Source organism: Nansenia antarctica (genome assembly GCF_963989245.1).
Source record: "Nansenia antarctica genome assembly, chromosome: 8".
Classification (NCBI taxonomy): domain Eukaryota; kingdom Metazoa; phylum Chordata; class Actinopteri; order Argentiniformes; family Microstomatidae; genus Nansenia; species Nansenia antarctica.
Genome location: NC_137678.1, coordinates 30,131,359 through 30,155,515, shown reverse-complemented (window position 1 = coordinate 30,155,515; position 24,157 = coordinate 30,131,359). Strand labels below are relative to the sequence as shown.

Sequence of the window (24,157 nt, the reverse complement as noted above, 5' to 3'; positions counted from 1 at the left end):
GCGCAGCAGGGCTCTCCCACCACGGGGCTGTAGGGGGCGCTGTTCCCCTCGCAGTGCAGCTGCAGCTCCAACCCCAGCTCTGCCAGCACTGTGTCTACACAGACACACACACACACACACACACAGTCAACTCAGAGAACACCCCCCCCCCAACCCAGCTGTCTGTGGCGTTCTTTCCCATAACGTCTGAGGTGGTGAGATGGTGGGAGGTGGCTGGTGGAACCTTCTGGGTTGTAGATGTAGTAGATGTAGATGTAGTAGATGTAGTAGATGTAGTAGATATAGATGGTGTATTTTGATATTTTATTAAGGATCCCCATTAGCTAGTACCGTAGCAACTAGCTAGTCTTCCTGGGGTCCACACATAAAACATCATGTAGATATAGATGGTGTAGATATAGATGTAGTAGATATAGATGTAGTAGATGTAGATGTAGATGTGGTCGTACCTTCTGGGTTGTAGATGTAGCAGTAGAACTCTCCGGGGTCCTTGATCACCTTGACCACCAGCGCCACCTCCTGGCCGTGGCAGGGAGGCTCCACGAAGGACCACGTCAGAGGCTCAGACGCGGCCGGCACGCGCTGGGCTCCCACACCTTCTGGAACATCACGTTCAAGCTGCTGGCGGTCGTGTACACCAGCTGTGGACTTGTTCTGGGGCACAGCGTAGCTGTGATCACTGTCTGCAACGGCAGGGCGCTTTCTGAAGAACCGGGTAGCTGAGAGGGGAAGATAAGCATCACCAAAGGGATATTTATGGCAAATGTTTGGATAGTGCTCTTGTCTCTATGTCAGGGGGGGTCCCCACACCTTCTGAAACATCACATTCAAGCACCTTTCAAGGACTTTCAAGACTCAATTCCCTCAAATTCAAGGACCCAACATGGCATAGTTTGAGACAGAACTAGTTGAAGAGCTAAGTAAAACATTTTTGAATATCATTTTTGAGATAGAGAGAGAGAGAGAGAGAGGGGGGGGGGGGAATTCAAGCACTTTCAATGACCCATGTCTATTTTCCAAAACTTTTAAGACCTTGATTTCTTTTTCTCAAATTCACAAACTTTCAAGGATGTCAGGACCCGTGGGAACCCTGCACGCAGGACACTGCAGGTGGGGAGAGACAACGGGGCTCGCATTTATTTATTTTATTTTTATGGAATCAACTGAAAAAGCTTTCCTAGTACATAAAGAGAGAAATGAGAGAAAAGAGAAAAGAAAGAGAGAAACACGAGAATATATAGACTTGGATGCAGCCTCAATTCTCAAGCCTCGTTTCAACATTTAGAGTTCTGCTCCCCCCCCCTCCCATAAATCGTGTCAATTAATGTCAATTAACGCAGATCTGGAAAGAGAAATCTCTCCACAATTCGAGACGTTAGAATTATAAGGTTCTCTCCATTTTTGTCAACATTTTGTTTTTTACATAATCTGATCCATTAGGTGTTTTTTAATGCCTGTGTGGTGTTATTTTTTAAATGTTGACATTTTTTAGTTAGTAATTAATAGAATACAAAGGTTCCATCTCACAGAACATAATGGAATGTAAAAACATTGACGCTCAATATCTTTGAACTGCCCTAAACGGAGATAGAACCTTCTCATTCTAAGCTCACGAATTCTCTTCACACCATTACCCTGAGGCTCCTCCTCCTCCTGCTCTGCTCCGGGGGTCCCCGGGTCCTGGGCGGTGGCGGTGGCGTGTCCCGAGGCCAGCAGCATCTCTGCCACGCTGTATTGGGGGTCGCTGAGCTCGTCCGTCATGGCCACCAGGGCGGCGCCGGCCCGCTGCCCCAGGATGTCCACCCGCAGGAAGCGTTGACCCACCATCTGCCTCAGCAGCCGCACGCACACCTCAGACCACGCCCCCTCCCCCGCCGGACGCACTCCTGGGAGGGGTGTGTGTGAGGGGGAGAGAGAGAGAGGGAGGGGGGGAGGGAGAGGGAGAGACAGAGAGAGAGTAAGTAATGTTTATTTATATAGCACATTTTACAACGAGAAAAACAGCCGCCAAGAGAGAGAGAAAGAGACAGAGAGAGACGGAGAGAAAGAGAGAATATGTGAGTGTGTCATGGAAGGAAATGTGTGAGTGTATGTTCACATAAAAAAACAAAAGCAGTTGACAAACGGTCGTATCTGAATCAATATTTGACGACTGCTATAACTACCAGCACCGTGTCAGGTGGCTGTGAGGAGATGTCAGATGGTTGTGAGGAGAGGTGAGGAGAGGTGAGGGGGCTGGGTGAGGAGATGTGAGGAGAGGTGAGGGGGCTGGGTGAGGAGAGGTGAGGAGAGGTGAGGGGGCTGGGTGAGGAGAGGTGAGGGGGCTGTGAGGGGGGTCAGGTTACCTGCCAGGGCGCAGGGGATGGCCTGGGTGGGCAGGGCCAGCAGCTCGGGGGTGAGGGGGCGCAGGTGGCTCAGCTCCACCTCCTCAGAGTTCCCGAAGTCCACGTAGCCCACGCACACCCGCTCCTCCGACGAGTAGGCCAGGACCTTGGCCCGGTACCACTGTCTGTCCTCTAGCGGGGGGGGGGGGGGGGGGACAGGAGAGGGGGGACAGGTCAACACCACATGACAAGACTCACCTTTCCCAAAAGATTACGAGGCCAGAGTGATGTCACACCGCCGGGCTCTCCGCGAGGCGTCTGGCTTGGCTGACGATGCTTGTGCTGCCTGTGTGTGTGTGAATACGTGTGCGTGAGCATGTGAGTGTGTGTGCGTGTGAGCGTGTGTGTGTGTGTGTGAGCGTGAGAGTGTGTGAGCGTATGAGCTTGTGTGTGTAAGCATGTGTGTGAGCGTGTGTGTGTGTGAGTGTGTGTGTGTGTGAGAGTGAGTGTGTGTGTGTGAGTGTGTGTGAGCGTATGAGCTTGTGTGTGAGCGTGCGTGTGTGTGTGTGTGCACATGTGAGTGTGTTACCTGAGAACAGGGAGCAGCAGACGGTGCCGGGGGCGGGTCTGAAGGCGTGGCTGGCCGGGGTCCTGCTGCACACCTCCTTCAGCTGCCACTGCAGCTCCTGGATCACTCCTGCAACACACGCAACCGCTCGCTAACCAACTGACCAACCAACCGACCGACCAACCAACCGACCGACCAACCAACCGACCGACCGACCGACCATCCGACCGACCAACCATCCAACCATCCAACCAACCAACCGACCAACCAACCATCCAACCAACCAACCATCCAACCGACCAACCGACCATCCAACCAACCAACCATCCAACCGACCAACCAACCGACCAACCAACCAACCGACCAACCAACCAACCAACCAACCAACCGACCAACCAACCAACCAACCGACCAACCAACCAACCAACCAACCGCACGGATGACTAAATAATTAAATGATGATTATATAATATAGTTATAGTTCCATTCAGGAAAAGCACCTTCAGTAAGCAATCCTTCTCAGTGATAGCAATAGAAAACTGGAACTCACTACCCAACCAACTCAAAGACATACATACTTACTCCACCTTCACAACACACATGAAAGCCTGGCTGACACAGAACTATACTTGTCCTCATTAATCCCTCTCTGTGCTGCCTCTCCATAATGCCTTTTTTGTATGTTTTGTTTTGTTTAATGTATTGCTGTTTGTAAGTGCTTAATGTTGTGTGGCCTGTAATTGTCCTGTGGCTACTATGTGCTTGAAATGTCGCTGCCCCCATAAGTGTGTATGTGGTGTTTGTTGTAGCCCCTTCAATCACCTCAGCTTGCTTACTTGTGTTTTTTGTCAAGTGTGATGTTGGGGTACCTTGTCTCAGCCACGTGTTCTTAGAATATTGAAATGTTTTATTTTAACTAATGACGTTACTTTTCAGGATGCCATGTTGCAACTGGCCGGGGACTTCAGCTGAAAATTAGCCGACTAGGCTAACGCTGCCTTTTTTACTGTATTTTATATGGTTCATGTATTTGGATTGTTCTCGACATAATAAACTAATAATAATAATGATTGGAGCACTTTAAAGTTATTATTATTATTATTATCATTATTAGGGGGTTTCCGGGTCATACTCACTGGCGTTGTCCAGCTTCTGACAGATGATGACGTCTGGCGTCTGCAGGTGGGTCACCGTGGCGGAGAAGGAGTCGCCCAGCCCCATGGTCAGGGGGTCGGGGGCCCGAGCCCCCGCATCCTCCTCCCCCTCCCCCTCCTTGCCCCCGGATCGCCGGAAGTTCTCCAGAGACGCGGCGTCTGCGGCCGGGGCGGAACGAGAGAGAGAGAGGTTTACAACAGAAATACACTGGAGGAAAAGCTGTACCTTGCGGCATTCCTCTAAATCAGGGCGGTATTCCGTCAATGTCGCTAAAGGAAAACCCAGGCTTAATTTTGATAAATTTCGCTACTAGACAAGACTAGAAAGACTACAAAAAAGCCGGCCTTATTTTGTGGTGTCTGGTGTCGTCGGAGTACCCGACCCTCACCGATGTCCTCCACTGTGGGCTTCCACGAGACCTCCTTTGCGGCGTAATCCTGGTCTAAGAGGAACGTGCTCAGCTGCTGGCCTGAGAGAGAGAGAGAGACAGAGAGAGAGAGAGAGAGAGAGAGAGAGAGAGAGAGAGAGAGAGAGAGAGAGAGAGAGAGAGAGAGAGAGAGAGAGAGAGAGGGAGGGAGAGAGAGAGAGGGAGAGAGAGAGGGAGGGAGGGAGGGAGAGAGCGAGAGGGAGAGAGGGAGAGAGAGAGAGAGAGAGGAAGAGAGAGAGAGAGGGAGATGGTGACAGAGAGAGGTGTTTACAAACCCTTCTGACCAGGCCAGAGAAACCCCGTATCAGGGTTCCCACACCTTCTGAAACATCAAATTCAAGCACCTTTCAAGGACTTTCAAGACTCGATTCCCTCAAATTCAAGGACCCAACACAGTATAGTTTGAGACAGAACTAGTTGACGAGCTAAGTAGAACATTTTTCTAACATCTTTCAATGACCCATGTCTATTTTTCTAAACATTTAAGACCTTGATTTATTATTCTCAAATTCACTAACTTTCAAGGATTTCAAGGACCCGTGGTAACTCTGCCCTGTATGGGAAACCCCGTTTATATACGCTACGGAGAGCGGACAGCGCCACGTCCACCGCGTAGGTGTGGTCCTCCTCCGAGGCCTCCGCCACCGTCAGGGTCAGGCTCTTCCCCATCAACAACATCCGCAGGGCGATGCAGCACTTCTCCGTCCAGCTGCCCGTCAGGGGCGTTACCCCGGCGACGCGGCACTCCAAAGCCTAGCGAAGGAAGCGGCTTATCAGGGATGCAAACCGGTGATGGCCCAAAAAGGTGACGACATTTGTTTTTACTTGAAAACAAAGAACATTTATGAACATTTTTTACCTATTTTGAGGTAAAAACGGCTAATACGGTTCAAAGGTGACAAGTTTGCACCCCTGCTTATGACAGGAGGACAGTGAAACGGCGCTACACCAAGGCTAGCGGCTACAAACCTCTCTCTAGTGGTCCTCTGACCCAACAAAAGCGTCTGGACATTTCTAGTCACCCCGCCAGGTCGGTAAAACCTCATATTTAGAGCGTAACCCCAGACTCAAGCTGTCAACAGTGGTTTGAAACCAATATCATGTGATTATATCACTATTTGCTCTTCTGTTTAGATGCTAAACTGCATTTGGTTGTCTGGTACTTGTACTCTGCAATGACAAAGTTGAATCTAATGTAATGTAATCTCATGTAATCTAATCACTCCCAGTCAGATGAGGTCAGATGTTCTAGTGGACTCACGCAGGGAGGGACGGGGTCCATGTGGGCAGCCAGGGATCTGATCTGCTCCAGGGTCACGGCCTCCTCGTTGCCAAAGTCGATGTAGAGAACGTTAGCGATGGTCTGGTCTGCAGACAGGGACTGGACCACGCCCCGGTACCACTTCTACAACACAGAGACAGAGGAGGAGGAGGAGGTGGAGGAGGAGGTGGAGGAGGAGGAGCAGGAGGAAGAGGTGGAGGAGGAGGAGGAGGAGGATTAGGCGTGGAAAAAGGTTCCGACTTCCAAATCTAAAATAGTTTTTCCATCTAATTAGTTTATTCATAGATCGAGTAAAAACAGTAATCCAAGGATGACATGTGAAAGTGAGAACACTTATTTCCAACATGGTCCTTTGATATCATATTAACATACAAGACAATAACATCAAACAATCATTAATTAATCATTACCCACCCCCCCCAAACAAAAGGAGTTAGGAACTTAGGAATAAAAGTAGGCTAACAAAAATAGGCTTTCCTATCTGTTCACCCTACTCCAGAGGTAAGCTCTAACCTGTCCTCTAAAAGCCCTCCTAGTTTCTGCTTGTTTTATATTAAGTGGAAGGCTGCTCCACAGTAATGTTCCAGTATAGAAGAAGGAACTGTGAGCTGCACTATTCACTCTGGAACCTTACAGGATCTAAACGAATTGTAAGAAGAGTGCCTACTAATATATACATACCTAAAACATACAGAATGCTAAAATGAGTAATATACCATATGAATGCCATAGGAGTGAACGGTATCAATGAGTCACTACAGCTGGGTGAGTGGTGTGTGTCAACGGGACTACTAACTGAGACACACACCTGGTCCTGGGAGTATCTGACCACGCAGACTTCTCCCACGTGGGGCGAGTAGTTTGTCCCTGGCGGGCCGCCGTAGGTCTGATCCAGCACGGCGGTGATGGCCCTGAGGAGCTCCGTCATCTCTGGGCTCTGGGAGTGGACGAAGAACCTCCCGGGGCTCTGGAGCTCCACCACACACACCTAGAGACACACACGCACACACACACACACACGATTTCCTTATGTGTTTAATGTAGGCAGGTGTAACATCGTGGTCCATTCGGGAGCACCTGTGCAGACCTGAGTGGACATGATGTAACGCTTTCAACTCAAGCCTTTTATAACGGCACACGCAGGATTACTGAGGCGCCAGTTACCCACCTGCAGTTCGTCTCCTTTGATGAAGCTATGCTTCCGCAGGTCCCGCAGGAAGACCCTCTGTGGGCGACTGTCATCACCGGGCTGCACCTGCGTGGGTCAGGTGACCGTGTTACGGATCTAATACGCTAACGCTTCCGCTTTCCGTTAATAAAAGACAATATAAAACAGAAGAATATTGCAGGGGATTTTGCCAATTTTTTGGGGCCCACTACCCACACTTTTAGCTGTGTTGCAATGCTCATTCCACGAATGCATGATCCTTACACGTTGTACCTCGTTGTATAGGTGACTAATCAGGCTTTCCAACGATATAAAATACAATACCAATTGGTATTATTAAAGGGGAGGAATAATCGACCGGAATAACGTTTCCGAACTTTTTTGGAGGAGTTTAGTTCATTTTCATGATGAAATGTCACGCACCATGTTCTATCTCAACGCTGACACAGGGACTGGAGTTGATTATTACCACTGCGATCCCAGAATCCCATCAACACACACGCTAAAAGAATACCTTGGTGGGCGCGGCGGGTGGAATGGGGCTGCTTCCTACTGGAGGCAGAGCGGGGGGGTTCTCCTGTATCTTCTCAGTCTCACTCTCACTTATCAGCATAAAGGTATGAAAAGGTTAGTACATTACACACCCCAGCACTGTGTCTCCTGAGACACCTGCTTTTCCCCTATACTATTCCTCCTAAGACTTCCACTGCCCCCCTTTGTACTGTCTGTCTCTCCAGTGTTTATATATTTATATATATATATATTTTTTTTAAATCACGACGACTGCCAGCCGGCCTGAGCTAGATTGCTCTTCCTCCTAGAACTGGTGAATTCACTTCCTTAGTCAAATGTATTGATGGTAAGTCGCTTTGGAATAAGGCGTCTGCTAAACGCCAAAAATGTAAATGTAATTACAAATAAGGTGGGATGATTATGAATTATGAGTTCCACTAATGGGCTGAACCGGTTTACCTTGCGGGTGTGGCCGGCAGGGTACTGGGCTTGCACACGTGCCAGTGGTCTTTCCAGTCCTTGGACTGGCACTTCACCGAACAGTAACGCGTCGTCTTGCAGCGCGAACAGCGAAAGCTAGCTGGAAAAAACACCGGCTTAGTTTAGTAAAAAACACTGAATCACAGAAAACCACGGAAGTGAACGGAAAACATTTTGAAACGAAAGCTAAATCAAGGCAAACCAAAACGAGCTGAGACTGACCTTGGTCACTGCAGCAGTTACACACTGCAGGGGGGGTGGGACCACCCATCTAAAAAGGCAAAGTTACACGGCTATTTGCAACTATTACATTGGGATGCTAAGGGTATTGAATACTTGAATGTACTGGCATTATACATACCACAGAGCCAGCCTCCATGGAAGTGGAACTAGCTTCAACTTTGATAGCTAAAGACAAAAGGTACAACAAGTTATTTTCGTCAAGTGCAACCTGCATGGTAGGTATGTTACAAAACATTCCCAATGGCGCCCCCTAGCTGCTGTGCTCTGAAGTGTTGTGCTGTCAGTGTCTCGCAGTAGCGAGTTCTAAACTTGTGATCCATCAGTCACACAAATGTTTAGCCGGTGGAATTTTGAAGAGGAAACCCGAGTGCGACGTGACCTCGACATTACCAGGAAAAAAATAAAATTCACCATTTGCCGGCCACCTAAAGATGAAGTGCATCTTCACGAGCCTCCCAAACGACAGTAACTCCCAAACGAAAGTAACTTTCTATTGAAAAGAGGATATCATCTAATAAATATGTTAGTATCGTCACTAATTTCGTGTGCAAACTCGCACAAGAAGACCCGACAGCTGCTGCGCACTGAGTCAAGTGCCAGTATTTACCTCTGTATTGGTAAAAAAAAAAAAAAATGTAATACAAAAACATGTTCTATACATGTTTGCTTTCACTATGTTAAGTTTCATTATGATAGGAGTAAAGGGGGGGGAAATCTCCTATTCTGGGGTGAAGATCACAGTTTTTAGGCCATTACATTACATTGAAAACAGGGGACAAAATCATGCACTTTTTGCGTTCGTAAATCCGATCAGCACTCATGGAATGCCTCGTGTCCGATCAAATGACTTGGGTCCCTTTGGACCCTGTGGAACCCAGTGTGCGCTCCGGCGCTCTCAGAGCGAATTGTTTCGAATGCAGCCTGGACATTTCACCTACCTTCACCGGTGCAGGTCACTAGAGGCCCGGGCTCGGGGGGTGAGACAGCCGGGGTGTGGGAGATGAGGACACCTGCCGGGCTGGTCAACGGCCTCCTCAATGTACCTAGATACATGGTCTGAAAATGGCGCAAATAAATCTTCTCAATAAAACACATGGCAGACAGACAGACAATATAGCTCTTTCTTTAGCCAGTTGGAGAAGTTGCACGGACATGCCTCGTTCAAAACTGTGCATGCATGCAAAAGAATGCAGCTAGAAGACAAGAATGACTGTATTATTTCTGCTGTCTAGCTAACTGGGTTTGTTAGCTAACACGTGCTACGTCCTCTCACCACCTCTCCAAAAAACACGGCGTAGCTTGACTGTTTTACAGCAAAACTCGAATTGCATGGCGTATCTATGTGCATGTGCAGCTTTTTAACGACAGTGTAATTATGTTGTGTTGAATTTCATTTATTCTAACTTAGTTTTTTACCTGTCTCGTGATGACACGCGTGGCTTTGGGCTGGTTACTGCTTGTCTCTGACCTTGGTGAGCATGCGCAGTGACGTACTGCGCGCAGTGATCTTGATTTTCCACGTGTGCAGTGAAACGAAACCCAGGGTTGCCAGGTGGGATTGACACTTTACAGCCTAAAAACCGCTAAATCCACCAAAAACCAGCCCAAAACCTAGTATTGTAAGAAACCCGCTAATTACTATTACGAAACCAGGGTTGCCAGGTGGGATTGACACTTTACAGCCTAACCACAGCCTTTAAAACCGCTAAATCCGCCAAAAACCAGCCCAACACCTATTATTGTTAGTAAATGTTTTTCGAAATAAAAGTCTGAACATTAAATCGATTATTCTTGTTATTCCTTTCACATGTTCTTGATCTATCTGTTCTACAATGGCAGGATGTGTTGAGACAGAAAAAAGTCCCTTATGACTATCTTTCTACTTCATGTATGATGATGATACATTTTCCACTGGAGATCATTCCAAAACAAAAAGAATGTAATGTACATACTAGAATAAATAAATAGATTACATACTAGATTACAAATAAATAGATTACAAATAGATTACATACTAGAATAAATAAATGAAATAAAACTTATTTCAATTCTTATGGTGGTTTTAGCCCATTTGATTGCCTTTTTCTATCACAGCAGCTAACAAATCTTGCTGCTGTGTTTGCACATTGCTGTACCTCACCCAGCAGATATGGTAGCCTTTCGACATTGTCCTCAAAGTCCTCAAAGTCCTCAAAGTCTCCCTGGATGTTGGTGATCAGTGGGAAGTATGTGTCCCTGATGTCCTTGTACAGCTGGCAGGTAGTTAAGAAGTGCAGCTCTGTTTCCACCTGGTTTTGTGTGCAGTGGGTGCACAGTCTGTCTGGTCTGGGGAGCCAGGTCTGCCTGTGGCGGCCTTTCTCGATGGCCAGGTTGTGTTCACTGAGTCTGTAGTGGATAGTGAGTTGGACTTGTGATCGGAAGGTTGTGAGTTCAAATCCCATCTGAAACCACACCACTACCAGTGTGCCCTTGAGTAAGGCACTTAGCCCTCAATTATTCCAGGGGGAATGTCCCTGTAATTCGTAATTGTAAGTCGCTTTGGATTAAAAGCGTCTGCTAAATGGCAAAATTAATTGATTAATTACAAAGTCAAATCCACAAAAGCCCCCCCCCCCCCCCCCCATTCATTATCAACATTTTATCTACATCACAACATAGTCATTAAGAGCCTTTCTCCAATCAAACCCGAAATAGGGAACAATCCACAATATACAGTCTTGTGTGTCCTGTTGGTTTAAGTTCCACATTATATTGATATATATTTGTATGTAGGTATAGCATGTCTGTATAGACAGCGAATCTTGACACGAGATAATCTTGGGAATATAGCAGAGAATATAATTCTAGACAGTGTGATGTTTCTCTTGAAATATTTAAGAGGACGTATGTGTCGTTTCCTTAGTTGCCTTTGGGAATCTGCTCTATATTTCATAATATAGATATTATGTGTGCTGCTAATGTAGATCAGTATATGACTGAGGATGACGCAATCACCGTTCTTAAATGACTAAGTACCTCTGATTTATATAAGCCAGTTGTTGTTGTGGTTGTTGTAGCACGGTAGTTGTTGACCTGTTCTAGATAGACATTCCAAAATAACATAGGGCCGGTTTCACAGACAAGGCTTAAGCCTAATCCTAGACTAAAAAGCATCTTGAGTGGAGATTTTACATTGAAAGTGTTTTTTAGTCCAAGACTAGGCCTAAGCCTTGTCTGTGAAACCGGCCCTTAGTGTATTTTTTCCTGTGTCCCAATTCTCTATCCCTCTTTCTGAAATGGACCCCTGCTCTCTCAAGGATTTAAACGGAATTGACTGGTGTAAGAGATGTGGTAGGAACTCGCCATCTAGTGGTTAATGTCGGTATCACTCCTGTCATGTGCTCCTGCGGGATTATGTAGCAATTGTGGAACTACTGCATACAAAGAAAGAGATGTATCCTTAAGATAAAATATGTACAAGATAAAAAGATTTGCCACACAACCACTGTTGGTGGAATTTGTTTTCACCGACAGACTTCGCTTAGAAAACTTCTAACATTTCATTGGAAGGGAACCTATAGATATATTGATTTTAGCCATTCTTAAGGAAGGACACAGTCCTTACAGTCCAGTTACATTGGTCTTTAATTTTGATTAATGACACAGTCTATAAATTCCAGTAGATACAACGACAATCCGTGACGTTAGAATGATACGGTTCCATCTCTATTTTTGGTCAAAATTTAGTTTTCTACATAATCTGATCCATTATGAATGAATGAATGAATGAATGAATGGTCTTTATTGTCATTGCTATAGTACAGGTACCAAACAACGACATTTAGGAGGGGTGGCTCCCCTGGTGCTAGGAAAGAAAAAAAACAAAAAAAAACACAAGAAGGGAAGGAGCTGGTTTACATAAATAAAGGCTATGTACACTATCCACTATACTATACTGTACAGATAGACGACTAGGGTTGTCATATTGCACATAGTGTTATTGCACATTCATTTGAAGTGTCGCAGTTTGCAGGCTAGAAATGTAGATATTTGTGCCTCAGCACTACACCTGATTTTTTTTCAGTCCAGCAGCTGCCATCAATCCGTCCAGACTGTCCAGGGCCCAGAACCTAGGTCTTTGCTGTGTTCAGGGCCTGGATGGCCCTGGGGTAGAAGCTGTGCTTCAGTCTGTTTGTCCTTGCGGCCATGGTCCTGTACCGCCTTTTCGAGGGCAGCAGGGTAAAGTGTTCGTACCCAGGGTGGGTTGGGTCTCTGGAGATCTTGGAGGCCTTCCTGAGACAGCGTGTGTTGTACAGCTCTTCCAGAGAGGGGAGGGGGGCGCTGGTGATCTTCTGGGCTGTTCTCACGACTCTCTGTAGCGCATTAGGTGTTTATTAATGCCTGTGTGGTGTTATTTTTAAAATGTTGACATTTTTGAGTTAGTAATTCCTAAAATACAAAGGTTCCATCTCACAAAACATAATGGAATGTAAAAACGTTGACGCTCAATATCTCTGAACTACCCTAAACGGAGATAGAACCTTATCATTCTAAGCTCACGAATCCTTTATCAATATTCCATGGGCATATGTATTTTATTCCACGAGGTTAAGTAATGTACTTGTAATTGTAAATGTATTTTTCTATATATGCCATACTGTACTGGACAGTCAAACACTCTGGAGCAACTCATACTGTATAATCTAAGTTTGCCATTATTTAACTATGTTGAAGGTATTTAATGATATTCAATGGTAGTCTGGTTAACTGGATAAAAGTTACTTTCTGCATATTGTAATGAATGCATCGTACTAGTTTGGTGTTTGTTTGTCTTTTTATGGTTGATGGCCCTTCAATCTGGAATGCTTTTATGATGTGAATATGCTTACTATCAAAATATTGATAACATCTTGGATAAGTCTTCAACACATCAATGTGTGTATGTATGTCCCGTCCTGTCTCGTCCTGTTTGTCCTGTTGCGTTTCCCGTAGTTGTTTTTCCGGGTTCAGAGCACGCTGGCGTCCGCGTTGTGACTGCCGCTTCTGTTTCCCGGTCCTGTCTCCTGTCTTTTTGTATCCTGTCTTTTTGTATCCTGTCCTGTCTTTTTGTATCCTGTCTTTTTGTATCCTGTCTTATCCTTTTTGTATCCTGTCCCGCCGACCTCCGCTGCCTTCCCCCCCGCCATCTCCCGCCTCTCACCGCCTTCACTACCGGACTGCAATACTCACCGCCTTCACTACCGGACTGCAGTACTCACCGCCTTCACTACCGGACTGCAGTACTCACCGCCTCATCGTTCCTGTCCCCCGGCTCTGTGTTGCCGACCGACCCGCTGCGCGCCGCTCTCAGACATCGCTGGCCTGGCCGTGCTGTGCTACTACCCTCGTCCCGGGAGGTAGCCACCGCTCCCTCCCCGGTTCGGGGGTTGCCATCTCCGCAGGTGAGTGTCGGTCCTTCCCAGCCTTCACTCACTGCTGCGCGATTTGGTCGCTGGCATGGCACGGCTAGGCTGGCCGGCCGCGCGGGTTCGGTCCCAGGCTGGCAATACAGATGACAACGGCAACGGCGGCACCGCGCTGTCGCTCTGGGCCATATTCCACTAACGGTGGCTTAATATAGCTCCGCTATAATTAAATGCGGCGCTCAGGGACCTCGAGATTGGTATTCAAGCCTCAGGTGATTCCTCGAATGAGGATCAGCCTTGTGTCATCAGTGTTCACAGAAGACAGGCTTACAAATCTTCGATATGGGCGCGTGCACGCAGACATAAAAAGCCCTGAAGTGTCGATCTGTCGAAATGAAGATACTCCACTCTGCAGGGGTACTACATTTGCGCAGCATTCCGAATTATTGATTTTTATGAAAACGGAAAAATAAGATGTAAAATAGTGCAATACTGCCGCAATTAACAAGGCGAGGGAAATGGTTTGGCAAGAAATTGCTGACCGATTAAATGCGTAGGTCATACTAGCCCCAGTTATTGTTATATGTTCATATTTTAATAAATGAATATTACTACTGTGGTGATATCCGCAGCAGGCTACAAACCATCATATCGCCACAATGGCCTAGTGGTATTGACTGCTGCCATAGGATTTATTCGTCATTTTATGTCAGTGGTTCGAATCCCTCTACAGACGCACTTTTTACTGCATTTCGTTGTCTGAATCTAATCTAAAATCTCATCTAAAAAAGTATTGTAGGCTATAAAATTATGGTGCAGGCTAATTTACAAGAACTGACACGATTACAATGGTGTTTGAAACCTTTGCATGAAATCTTCGGTTAAATGTAAAAAAAAAAAAAATGAATGACTTAGTCAAGTCTCGAACTCGCAACCTTTGGGACTCGAGTCCGCAGCCTTAACCACTACGCCAGCTAGACCGCTGTCATGACGGCAATGCAAGTTGAGACAATTACTTCTTTTTTTTTTTACACTCTTTTCTTTATCTATCTATCACACTTTCAAAATATCAAGTTATCTATCACACAATCAAACTATCTATCGATCGATCACACTTTCAAAATATCAAATTATCTATCTATCACACAGTCAAACTATCTAATCTATCTATCTCATGTGAAGTGGGAACTAATATTTCCTAAAAGACACATGAGGAACTTTCGTTCAGGGTTTAGTTTCCGCCTGTGAGCCTTTTTTGACGCACGGATGACTATAGCCTGTGTTTTAGCCTGGTCGGGACCAGGCTAATTATATCTGACTCAGAAGGAGCTCAACCAAGCAGCGAATTATTTGAGCCACATTGATGGCACCGAACGCAAGCTAACATTTTCGAGGCTTAGAACTTTATCGAGGCTTAGAACTTTATCGAGCTTTGTGGAATAGGGCCCTGGTTCACTGCCTGTCGTCTTGCCCTGGACTCCCGGCCATCTCACCTGCCCCCCACCTCCCCCTGCCCTTCTCTCGTCTCACCTACACTCACTGAACCACAACCATCGCCTCACTGCTGCTGCTGCCACCAAGGCAGGCATTCTCCGCTGCCGCCGCCACATCCATCGAGGCTCCCAGCAACATCAACACCGGACTCTACACCACCCCTCCCCGTTCGCTGACTCTGTGTTCCATGTTACTTGTTGTTGTTACTTGTTGTTTTTGTGTCTCCCCATGTGTATCCTATATTGTCAGCGTCTTTGAGCCTTGGAAAAGCGCTATATACATTTAATAAATTATTATTATTATTATCAACACTTTTTTTATTCAACATATTTCCATTGCAGCTCTTCACATGAAATGTAGACAAGACATTGGTATTAACTCAATAAACTCAAAGTTATGTGCAATAAAGGGGAAAGACACAGGCAAGAAGTATTGAACACACTAACTGAAATGTATTTAATACTTGGTGGAGGATGTTTCCAATGATGGTCTTGAAGACGCTTCCTGTATGAAAAAACGAATCTAACCCTCAGGTGCGGTTTTGGCCAATTCTACATCATAGTTTTTTAAAAATGTAAGACTTCGGGCGGTTCGCTGGTGAATCTTGATCTTCAGCTCCTTCCACAAATGTTCTATTGGATTTAAGTCTACGCCAGTCCAACTTGAATTAAATTAAAGCTGAAAGTCTGCACTTCAATTGCAAATCCATTGTGGTGGCGTCACAATTCAAGGAGTCACTGTCCAAATATTTCTGGACCTAACTGTAGGTTGAATTAAAAAAGTGTGTTGACGTGTTGAATACTTATATATACTTTTGCCTGAATGCCTTACAACATGAAGAGAGCTGCTAAGTACACAGACCGCATTGTAAAGTAGTGTTCCTTAAGGGAAGGGTTGCAGTTTGGTTCTAGCCCAGGATTAACACGACCAATCAACTCACCGTGACGTTAGAATTGTAAGGTTCTATCTCCATTTTTTTCAAAATTCAGTTTTTTACATAATCTGATCCATTATGTGTTTATTAATGCCTGTGTGGTGTTATTTTAAAAATGTTGACATTTTTTTGTTAGTAATTAATAAAATACAAAGGTTCCATCTCACAAAACATAATGGAGTGTAAAAACGTTGACGCTCAATATCTCTGAACTACCCTAAACGGAGATAGAACCTTATCATTCTAAACGGAGATAGAACCTTATCATTCTAAACTCACGTCACCTTAAAATCACTGATGAGCTGAATCAGGTGTGTTTGTTCTGGCTTGAGAGAAAACAAAGTGCACTCCTTTGGGTCCCTGGGACCAAGAATGAAAAACATTGTTTTGAAAAAAATGCATTGAGAATTACAGTAGACACTCTTGTGTTTTCTTTTTCAAAGCGCTCAAATGTGACCATTGGCACGTTCTGTATCTATGGAATGGAATGGACTTTATTTGTCATTGCTACAGTACAGGTACCAAACAACGAAATTTAGGAGGGGTGGCTCCCCTGGTGTTAGGAAAGGGAAAAATAAATAAATAGAAAAAGCATAAAAGCATAAAATCACAAGAAGGTAAGGAGCTGGTTTACATCAATAAAGGCTATGTACACAATCCACTGTACTATACTGCACAGATAGTCAACTAGGGTTGTCATATTGCACAAGAGTATTTTTTCACATTATTTTAAAGTGTCACAGTTTGCAGGCTTGAAAATGTACATGTTTGTGCCTCAGCACTAGCTGCCATACAATCCGTCCGGACTGTCCTGGGCCCAGAACGTAGGCCTTTTCTGTGTTCAGGGCCTTGACGGCCCTGTGGTAGAAGCAGTCCTTCAGTCTGTTTGTCTTAGCGGCCGGGGTCCTGTACCTCCTGTTCGAGGGCAGCTTGACAAATCTACTGACTCTTCTAGACAATATGACAACACAAGTTGTTGTGAAAAGGTGTCTATATACTGTACATGCTAATAAATATTATTCTATTGAAATAGTGTGGGAGATTGTGGTCATTGAGTGGGGTCATTCGTGGCACACTTCGATTGTGGTGGAGAGTTGTTATAATAATATTTAGCCACTAGAAGGAGGCAAATGTTTGTATTCCTAAGTCACATGGGAGAAGGTAGTGGACACACTGTTAGATAATGATATTATTGAAGAGACGGAAAGCAGTGTCAACCATTTACTTGTAATAATAATAACTGATCTCCCTAGCAACCAATAACAGATGAATCCCTAACAACGGATAACTCGTCCCCTCGCGAGTCACAGCCCGTCAATACAATTAACCCTTACAGGACATCTCCCCTGTGAAGTAAGACACAACCACATTTACCGACAGTATGTATTTTGTAAACAGGTCCTGTTCTGAACTAAGGACTGCATAACCACTTAGACACAAGTCCATTCTAAAGGTCAAGTCCATTCTAAAGGTCAAGTCCATTCTAAAGGTCAAGTCCATTCTAAAGGTCAAGTCTCACGGGTGGATGTGGCTGCCTGCCTGAGGATGTAACATAATAGGTGTCCTGGACACCCCCCCCCCCCTCTGCTGAACATTCTCTGTCTGTTCGTCAGGCCCTGCTGTGGCCTCAGAGTCTGGCTGGTGAGTCTCACGCAGGTGAGAGCGGATTCTCCTTAACAGTGTTAGAATACAATCAGATCGGTTCTTTTGTTGACTGCTCCAAGAAAGAGGAGAGATGTTCTCTATTGCACAAGTGGTATATTTATTGAATATCACACGTGGAGTACAGAACAATGCTGCAACAGCTGGACCCAACCCTGAGGCAATCTCAGAGGAAAGGTGTTTCTTCTTCAGTTTACAATACATTTTATACTTAACTAAACTAAAACACAGCCCTTCCCCTTTTGGCCACTATGATGTAAGAGCTGAATGGCCTATTAGAATGTTCTAAAACTATGAATGGAGTGTTGTCTTGTGTTTGACGTGAGAGCTGAGAAAGGAGTATCCTGCTACACCTGGCTTCAAGGCCCTCAGACACCTTCCCAGGCAGACAGTAACTCCCTCATTCCCTTGCTATTACAATTGGTCATATGTGTTCGTAGGGTACTGACAATGTGCATATTAAAACAGGAAAACTGATAAGATATGTAACATCATGAAAATAAGCAGCTGGTGCTGGAGAATGGACAATAGGACCTTTGAAAAAGTTATCCTAACAACAGTCCATCCTCTATTCTCAATAGGTAGGTACCTAGAAGCTGCTGCCTGTCCGGTCACTGTTCCCCGAGTGTTCTCTGTGGGCAGCCATAGTACACTCTGGCCTGGGTGCGTATCAGGAAGGTGACGTACTCTGTGACGTTTGTTGTAGCGCTGCTCTTGCTGCTCTTTCTTCCCGAACATTTCTGCTTTCCGGAACTGCCTGAACTGCCCCGGCGGCTGGGGTAGGTCGGTGCGAAGCTGTCTCCCCATGAGGAGCTGTGCTGGGGAATAGTCACACTCACACAGTGGAGTGGTGCGGTAGGTCAGTAGCGCTTTTACTTGATCTCCTCTTTCTTTCTACCGCCCGTTTACTGTAGCGACAGCGTGCTTGGCTTCTCCATTTGCTTGGGGATATCTGAGGCCTGCTGGTGATGTGAGTGAAACTGTACTCAGTAGCAAAGTATTTGAAGAGGGCACACAGACGTGCTTGCGGCCCTTTGTCTGACTCTCTGGGTCCCCATGGCGGCCCCAGGCCTTCTTCAAGGCTGAGATGACAGTGTTGGCTGTGGCTACACGGAGATGAGCCACTTCCATGTAGCAAGAAAAATAGTCAATGACCAGTAGGTAGGTTTCCTTCTCCCAGAAAGGTCAGTGCCAACACGTTGCCAAGGCCTCCTCTCTGCTGTTTCACACAGGTGTTGCATCATTCCAATTCCTGGCTGATATGGACAGACAGCCCTGGCCACCAGACACCAGTGGCCCTCGTGCAGAATGTCCAGGATTTCATTCCTCATCTCCCTGAGGGATGACGATCCTCTGTCCTCTTAGGAGGAGGTTTCCTGCCATGGACACATTGGACCAGTGGTGTAGTCTAGTTTTTTCTAGTGGGTATACTGTGATTTTTCCCTCCCAGCCTCATATCGTTCATTTCGGAACGGCATAAAAATACATCTGCGCTCCCTGTCTAACATTATATATATAAAAATTACATCATAAGGCTGATCTGTGCATGATAGTGCTGCCTTTTGACATATTTCATGTCGCATCTCCCCCCTTTGATGGTATATGACGCTATAGTCAGTCCCAATGGTCAAAAGTCAAGTGCTTCGTAACACAGACGGGGTGAATTTTATGAATGAAAGTGTGAAAGTTCTGTCACAAAACGCTGTTACGTATCCTCGCACATTTTTAAGTGGGTATACAGAAATCCTTGGCCTTTCCTAGTGGGTATACGGCGTAGTCCTGCGTATCACGTAGACTACACCGTGCCTGGCCGTGCCTGGCCTCTCAGTTTGACAATAGGCTTGTCAGTTTGTTACAGACGGGGCTGGCTATCTCTTGGAGTCATCTCCTGTAGCTGGGAGGCTAGCTGTCTGATTGAGTCTACAAAGACCTCTGACCCCCCCCTGACCTCTGCCTCTGGTTCCTTGTCTGTTTGGGTGAATGTGTGTTTCATTGGTGCTCTAGACAGCGTGTCTGCTGTGATTAGCTGCTGACCTGGGGCGTGTCGGCACTATGCTGTAGAGGAGAACTCCAACAGTCTCAGACGGAACCTCAGGATGCTAGAGGGAATCCTAATGGTTTGGTGTTTAGTAATGACAGCAGAGGCTTGGGATCTGTTTCTAGTGTGAATCTCTGACCTACCAGGTAGGAGGATAAACGTTCACATGCCCATGTTGCTACTCCTCCTTTTCAATCTGGTCGGAGTGTTTTTCTGCCTCTGATAGTCCCCTGGAGATTCATGTGAGGGGCTTGGTGAAGGTGGTGAAGGTGGTGAAGATGATTAAGGTGGTGAAGGTGGTCAGGAGCCAGAAGCCCGATGTAGCGTCCACTTTAGTGAATATCTTTGCTCCTGTAAGCAAGGCCAGTGTCTGGTCCACTGCTGGAAGGGTAAGCCTGTCCTGTTCAGGTGAGTCAGGTCCACACGCACACACAGACGTATGTCAGGTCCACACACACACAGACGTATCTTGTCAAGTTTCTTTCATAGAATATTAATTAATTGAGAATCAATCAGTGTTTGTCTTACCACCTTTACTTTTGGAACGTCCAGAAATAAATGCATTGTGTACACATACAGTACAGTACTATGACATGTTGAGTAAGGAATCATGTTAGGTCTATCATGGCATTTCCACATTTCTATCTGCAACGTTCAGTACATTTGTACGGAGCCCCCCTGGTGTCACATGGTAGAAAAAAAATATTTGATGTGTGAATCTGTTCCCTCCCTAGGGTTAGGGTTAGGGTTAGGGTTAGGCCCTATGAGCCAGAAAGATCGCAAGGATTCTAACCCTAACCCTAACCCTAACGAATTACTAAACCGAGGGAATGAATTACTAAACCGAGGGAACAGATTACTAAACCGAGGCAACAGTAACATACTGCACACACACACACACACAGATTCACACATCAAATATTTTTTTCTACCATGTGACCCCAGGGGGTACATTTGACCCTCCCGAACACAACCCCTAGATTCCCCACAGGTTGATAGTATTTCCATATGACTTGGCTCTGTTACATTTACATTTAGATTTTTGGCATTTGGCAGACGCCTTAATCCAAAGTGACTTACAACAAATACATTTGACTAAAAAAGTAGAATCATCTATCCACCAGTCATAGCAGGAAATAGTAATCTATGCTCAGGCCAGGGGCCATTGGCAGTCGTCGTGAAGAAGGAAGGGTTTTTTCAATTATGGTTTTTGTTTCTTTTTTATTATGACACAGGGGAAACATTTAACATTTTTGGCATTTAGCAGACGCCTTATTCCAAAGCGACTTACAATCAATACATTTGAATACTAAGCAAGTGAGTCATCAATCCACCAGTCGTAGCAGGAAGAGTAATCCAGCTCAGGCCCGGGGCCATTGATAGAAGGAAAAACCTTCTTCTATCACCTTCTTCTTCTTTTTTTGCTTTTGTTGACACTGGAGAAACAGAGAAACAGTACAAGGAGGGCAATAGAAGTTTTTTTAAGGACGTTTTTAGGGACACAGTAGAGGGGAAAGCGGGTGCATTTAGGAGACGCAGTGCTGAGGGGCAGAAGATGTCTCAGGAGGAGGAGGAGAGGAGACATCTTCTGCCCCTCAGCACTGCGTCTCCTAAATACACCTGCATCTCAGGAGGGATAGTTAAGACTGTCCCAACAGTCTTGAATGGCTCCTCACCCTCATCTGTTTACACCCACTGATCAAACAGAACATGATAATGAGTGCCGTATGACGGAAGTGTATCCAACGCTTCCCCCAGTCAGTCCAGGAAGGAAGGAGGAAGACAGTTAAGAGTGTTGGGACACAGTCCAGCAAATCGGGACAGGGCCGATTGAAGGTCTGTCAGTCTGTCAGTCTGTCTTCAGCACCCAGAAGAGGATGGTTCCTATTTCCTCAGCACACCACACACACCAAGGAAAGGATGCACACACACACACACATTCCCCAGAGAGATGACACGCACGCACGCACACACACACACACGCACACACACACGCACACACACACACACACACACACACACACACACCCACACACCCACACACACACACACACACACACACACACACACACACACACACACACACACACACACACACAGTGTGCGGTACACACCCCATGCTGAGAGACACATGGGGAGGAATTGGAAGCAGCTGGAGATACGGCACTCCCATGTGTGGAGAGGCCCCCCTGCACACCACACACACACACACACACACACACACACACACACACACCACTCCCATGTGTGGAGAGGCCCCCCTGCACATCACACACACACACACACACACACACACACACACACACCACTCCCATGTGTGGAGAGGCCCTCGCACATCACACACACACACCACTCCCATGTGTGGAGAGGCCCTCGCACATCACACACACACACACACACACACACACACCACTCCCATGTGTGGAGAGGCCCCCGCACATCACACACACGCCCACACACAGCCTCTCCCTCTCCTCATATGACACGCTCACAGTGGAGCGTTCACCTTTTGGTACATAATATTGATATATGCATACACTCCCTCTAGTCACGCATACAGTAACATACTACACACACACACACACACACACACACACACACACACTGTACGCATATAGTAGGGTGTAAATGGTTACTCGAGGTCATGAGGTCAAGTGCTGCCGAAAGTGGATTATCCCATGTTTGGACAGCAAGGGGATCGAAGTCGTTATGATCGTCATATCATTTCATTGTGTAATTGATTTGACTAGTAAGAAATTAGAGACTACCCTATTCCGGTTGGGGGAGCTATTTTAAATGTTTAGAACATAGACACTATGAGTAAAATATTAAATTATAAACTTCTATTATAAAATAGATTTAGTAGATCTTAGCGCAGTGTGTGTGTGTGTCCCTCAGTCTGTGTGTCCGACAGAGAGAGAGGTGTTGTAGTTGCTCCTGTACACTATCCTAAAGTGTTTATAATAAGAGAACAAGAGTAATGCCCATAAACATCGTAGTAAAAGGGTATAAAAGTGATGACATGTATAATTCATTAGATTTTAGCGTTGGTATTTACCAAGTTATTCGGTGTTGTTATGCTATATAGCTGGCTAGGACTAGGTTAACGTCCATACGCATATTATCTTTACGAGGGAGAGCACGTTTTGTGTTAAACAATAGTTTACTAATTAAATGTACACATGTTATGGCTCTAATAGTGTTGCTGTTTAATTTAGAGCTATGTGGATACATTAGTCCGCACTCAAGTGTTTATATTACGCAAATATTACAACGTATTCCTTTATATTTGCCGCTGCTCAGCCGCGTGGCATTATGGGAAATGTAGTTTAAACTTTAAAGCGTTGATTGAAGGAAAGTGTTACATATAGGCATATGTTAGTAGCCTGTGTTACAGGGACACCTAGGGGTGACCTGATAATGTTACATGTACGACCCGGTTGTTGTATGTGGGCGTGAGCGGAAGGAACCGCAGTTGAATAAAAGACATACTGAAACATGGAGTCAGAAGCGGGATCTAAGTAAAAATAAAAATAAAATAAAGACGCTTAAAGGAATAAAACGCCATGGCAAGCAACAGCATCCCCGCGCCCGATGGTATGCGCATGGCTGGTGATCTGGCGAAAAACTGGGAAGTCTTCCGTGCGGAGTTTGAGGACTTTTTGCTCGCTACTGGACTGAGCGAGAAGTCGAAGCTGATCAAGGCAGCCACGCTGAGACGGCTGATGGGAAGTGAGTGCCGTCATGTGTACACACATAGCCTCACGTTGACGGAGGATGAACAGAAGGACCCAAAAGCGATTATGGACGCTTTGGGGGTTTACTTCAAACCGGCGAGAAACGTCATTTATGAGAGGTACATGTTTGGAAGCTGCAAACAAGAGGCTGATGAGCCAATAGACAGTTTCCTGACAAGGCTTAAGGAGAGAGCATCGTCATGCGAATACCGTGCGCTGAAGGACGAGCTGGTTCGTGACAGGCTCGTGCTGGGTGTTGCGAGTGAGGGCACCAGGAGGCGTCTGCTACGCGAACGTGAGTTGACGTTACACACAGCGACTGAAATCTGCAGGCTCGCTGAGCTAACCGAGAGACACATGAGAGTGATGGCCCCGCTAGCACAGACGGACAATGTGAATGCCGCGGACAGGCAGAGTGAGAGGCGCGCACATCAGAGGAAAACAGCGCCAGCGGAGAGAGAGCCACAGTGGAGCTGCAAATACTGTGGAGGCAGCCACAAACGGGGCAGGGAGCAGTGCCCAGCCTACGGTAAGACATGCCGGATATGTGGCATAGCAAATCACTTTGCCAAGGTATGCCAGGCTGGCAGCAAGGCTGACAAAATAAAAAAAGTGAATGTGCTTGAAAATGATGAGCAAAGAGAAGATGACTCAGATACTGATGATAGACTGTTTCGAGTAACTGAATGTGTCAATACTGCAAAGGCCCAGCAGGGGCGCAAGTGGTTTGTGAATCTATGCCTGAATG

At 46.0% G+C, this 24,157-nt stretch overlaps 1 protein-coding gene across 1 annotated transcript in view; it reads right to left on the bottom strand.

The window, feature by feature from the left end:
* Positions 1-18,765, bottom strand: part of LOC308164107 (tudor domain-containing protein 1-like) — a gene marked incomplete at both ends in the record, with an annotated part of 27,154 nt that extends 8,389 nt beyond the window's left edge. The window contains 16 exons of the mRNA XM_080538260.1: positions 1-94; positions 450-719; positions 1,614-1,886; positions 2,346-2,516; positions 2,914-3,021; positions 4,029-4,205; positions 4,436-4,516; positions 5,059-5,227; positions 5,736-5,879; positions 6,565-6,744; positions 6,925-7,011; positions 7,439-7,526; positions 7,897-8,017; positions 9,099-9,216; positions 18,322-18,452; positions 18,678-18,765. The exon at positions 1-94 is cut by the window's left edge and continues 11 nt beyond it. Coding sequence (XP_080394386.1) covers positions 1-94; positions 450-719; positions 1,614-1,886; positions 2,346-2,516; positions 2,914-3,021; positions 4,029-4,205; positions 4,436-4,516; positions 5,059-5,227; positions 5,736-5,879; positions 6,565-6,744; positions 6,925-7,011; positions 7,439-7,526; positions 7,897-8,017; positions 9,099-9,216; positions 18,322-18,452; positions 18,678-18,765 — 2,300 coding nt within the window. The remainder of the gene's footprint in view (positions 95-449; positions 720-1,613; positions 1,887-2,345; positions 2,517-2,913; positions 3,022-4,028; positions 4,206-4,435; positions 4,517-5,058; positions 5,228-5,735; positions 5,880-6,564; positions 6,745-6,924; positions 7,012-7,438; positions 7,527-7,896; positions 8,018-9,098; positions 9,217-18,321; positions 18,453-18,677) is intronic.
* Between the last annotated feature and the right edge of the window lie 5,392 nt (positions 18,766-24,157).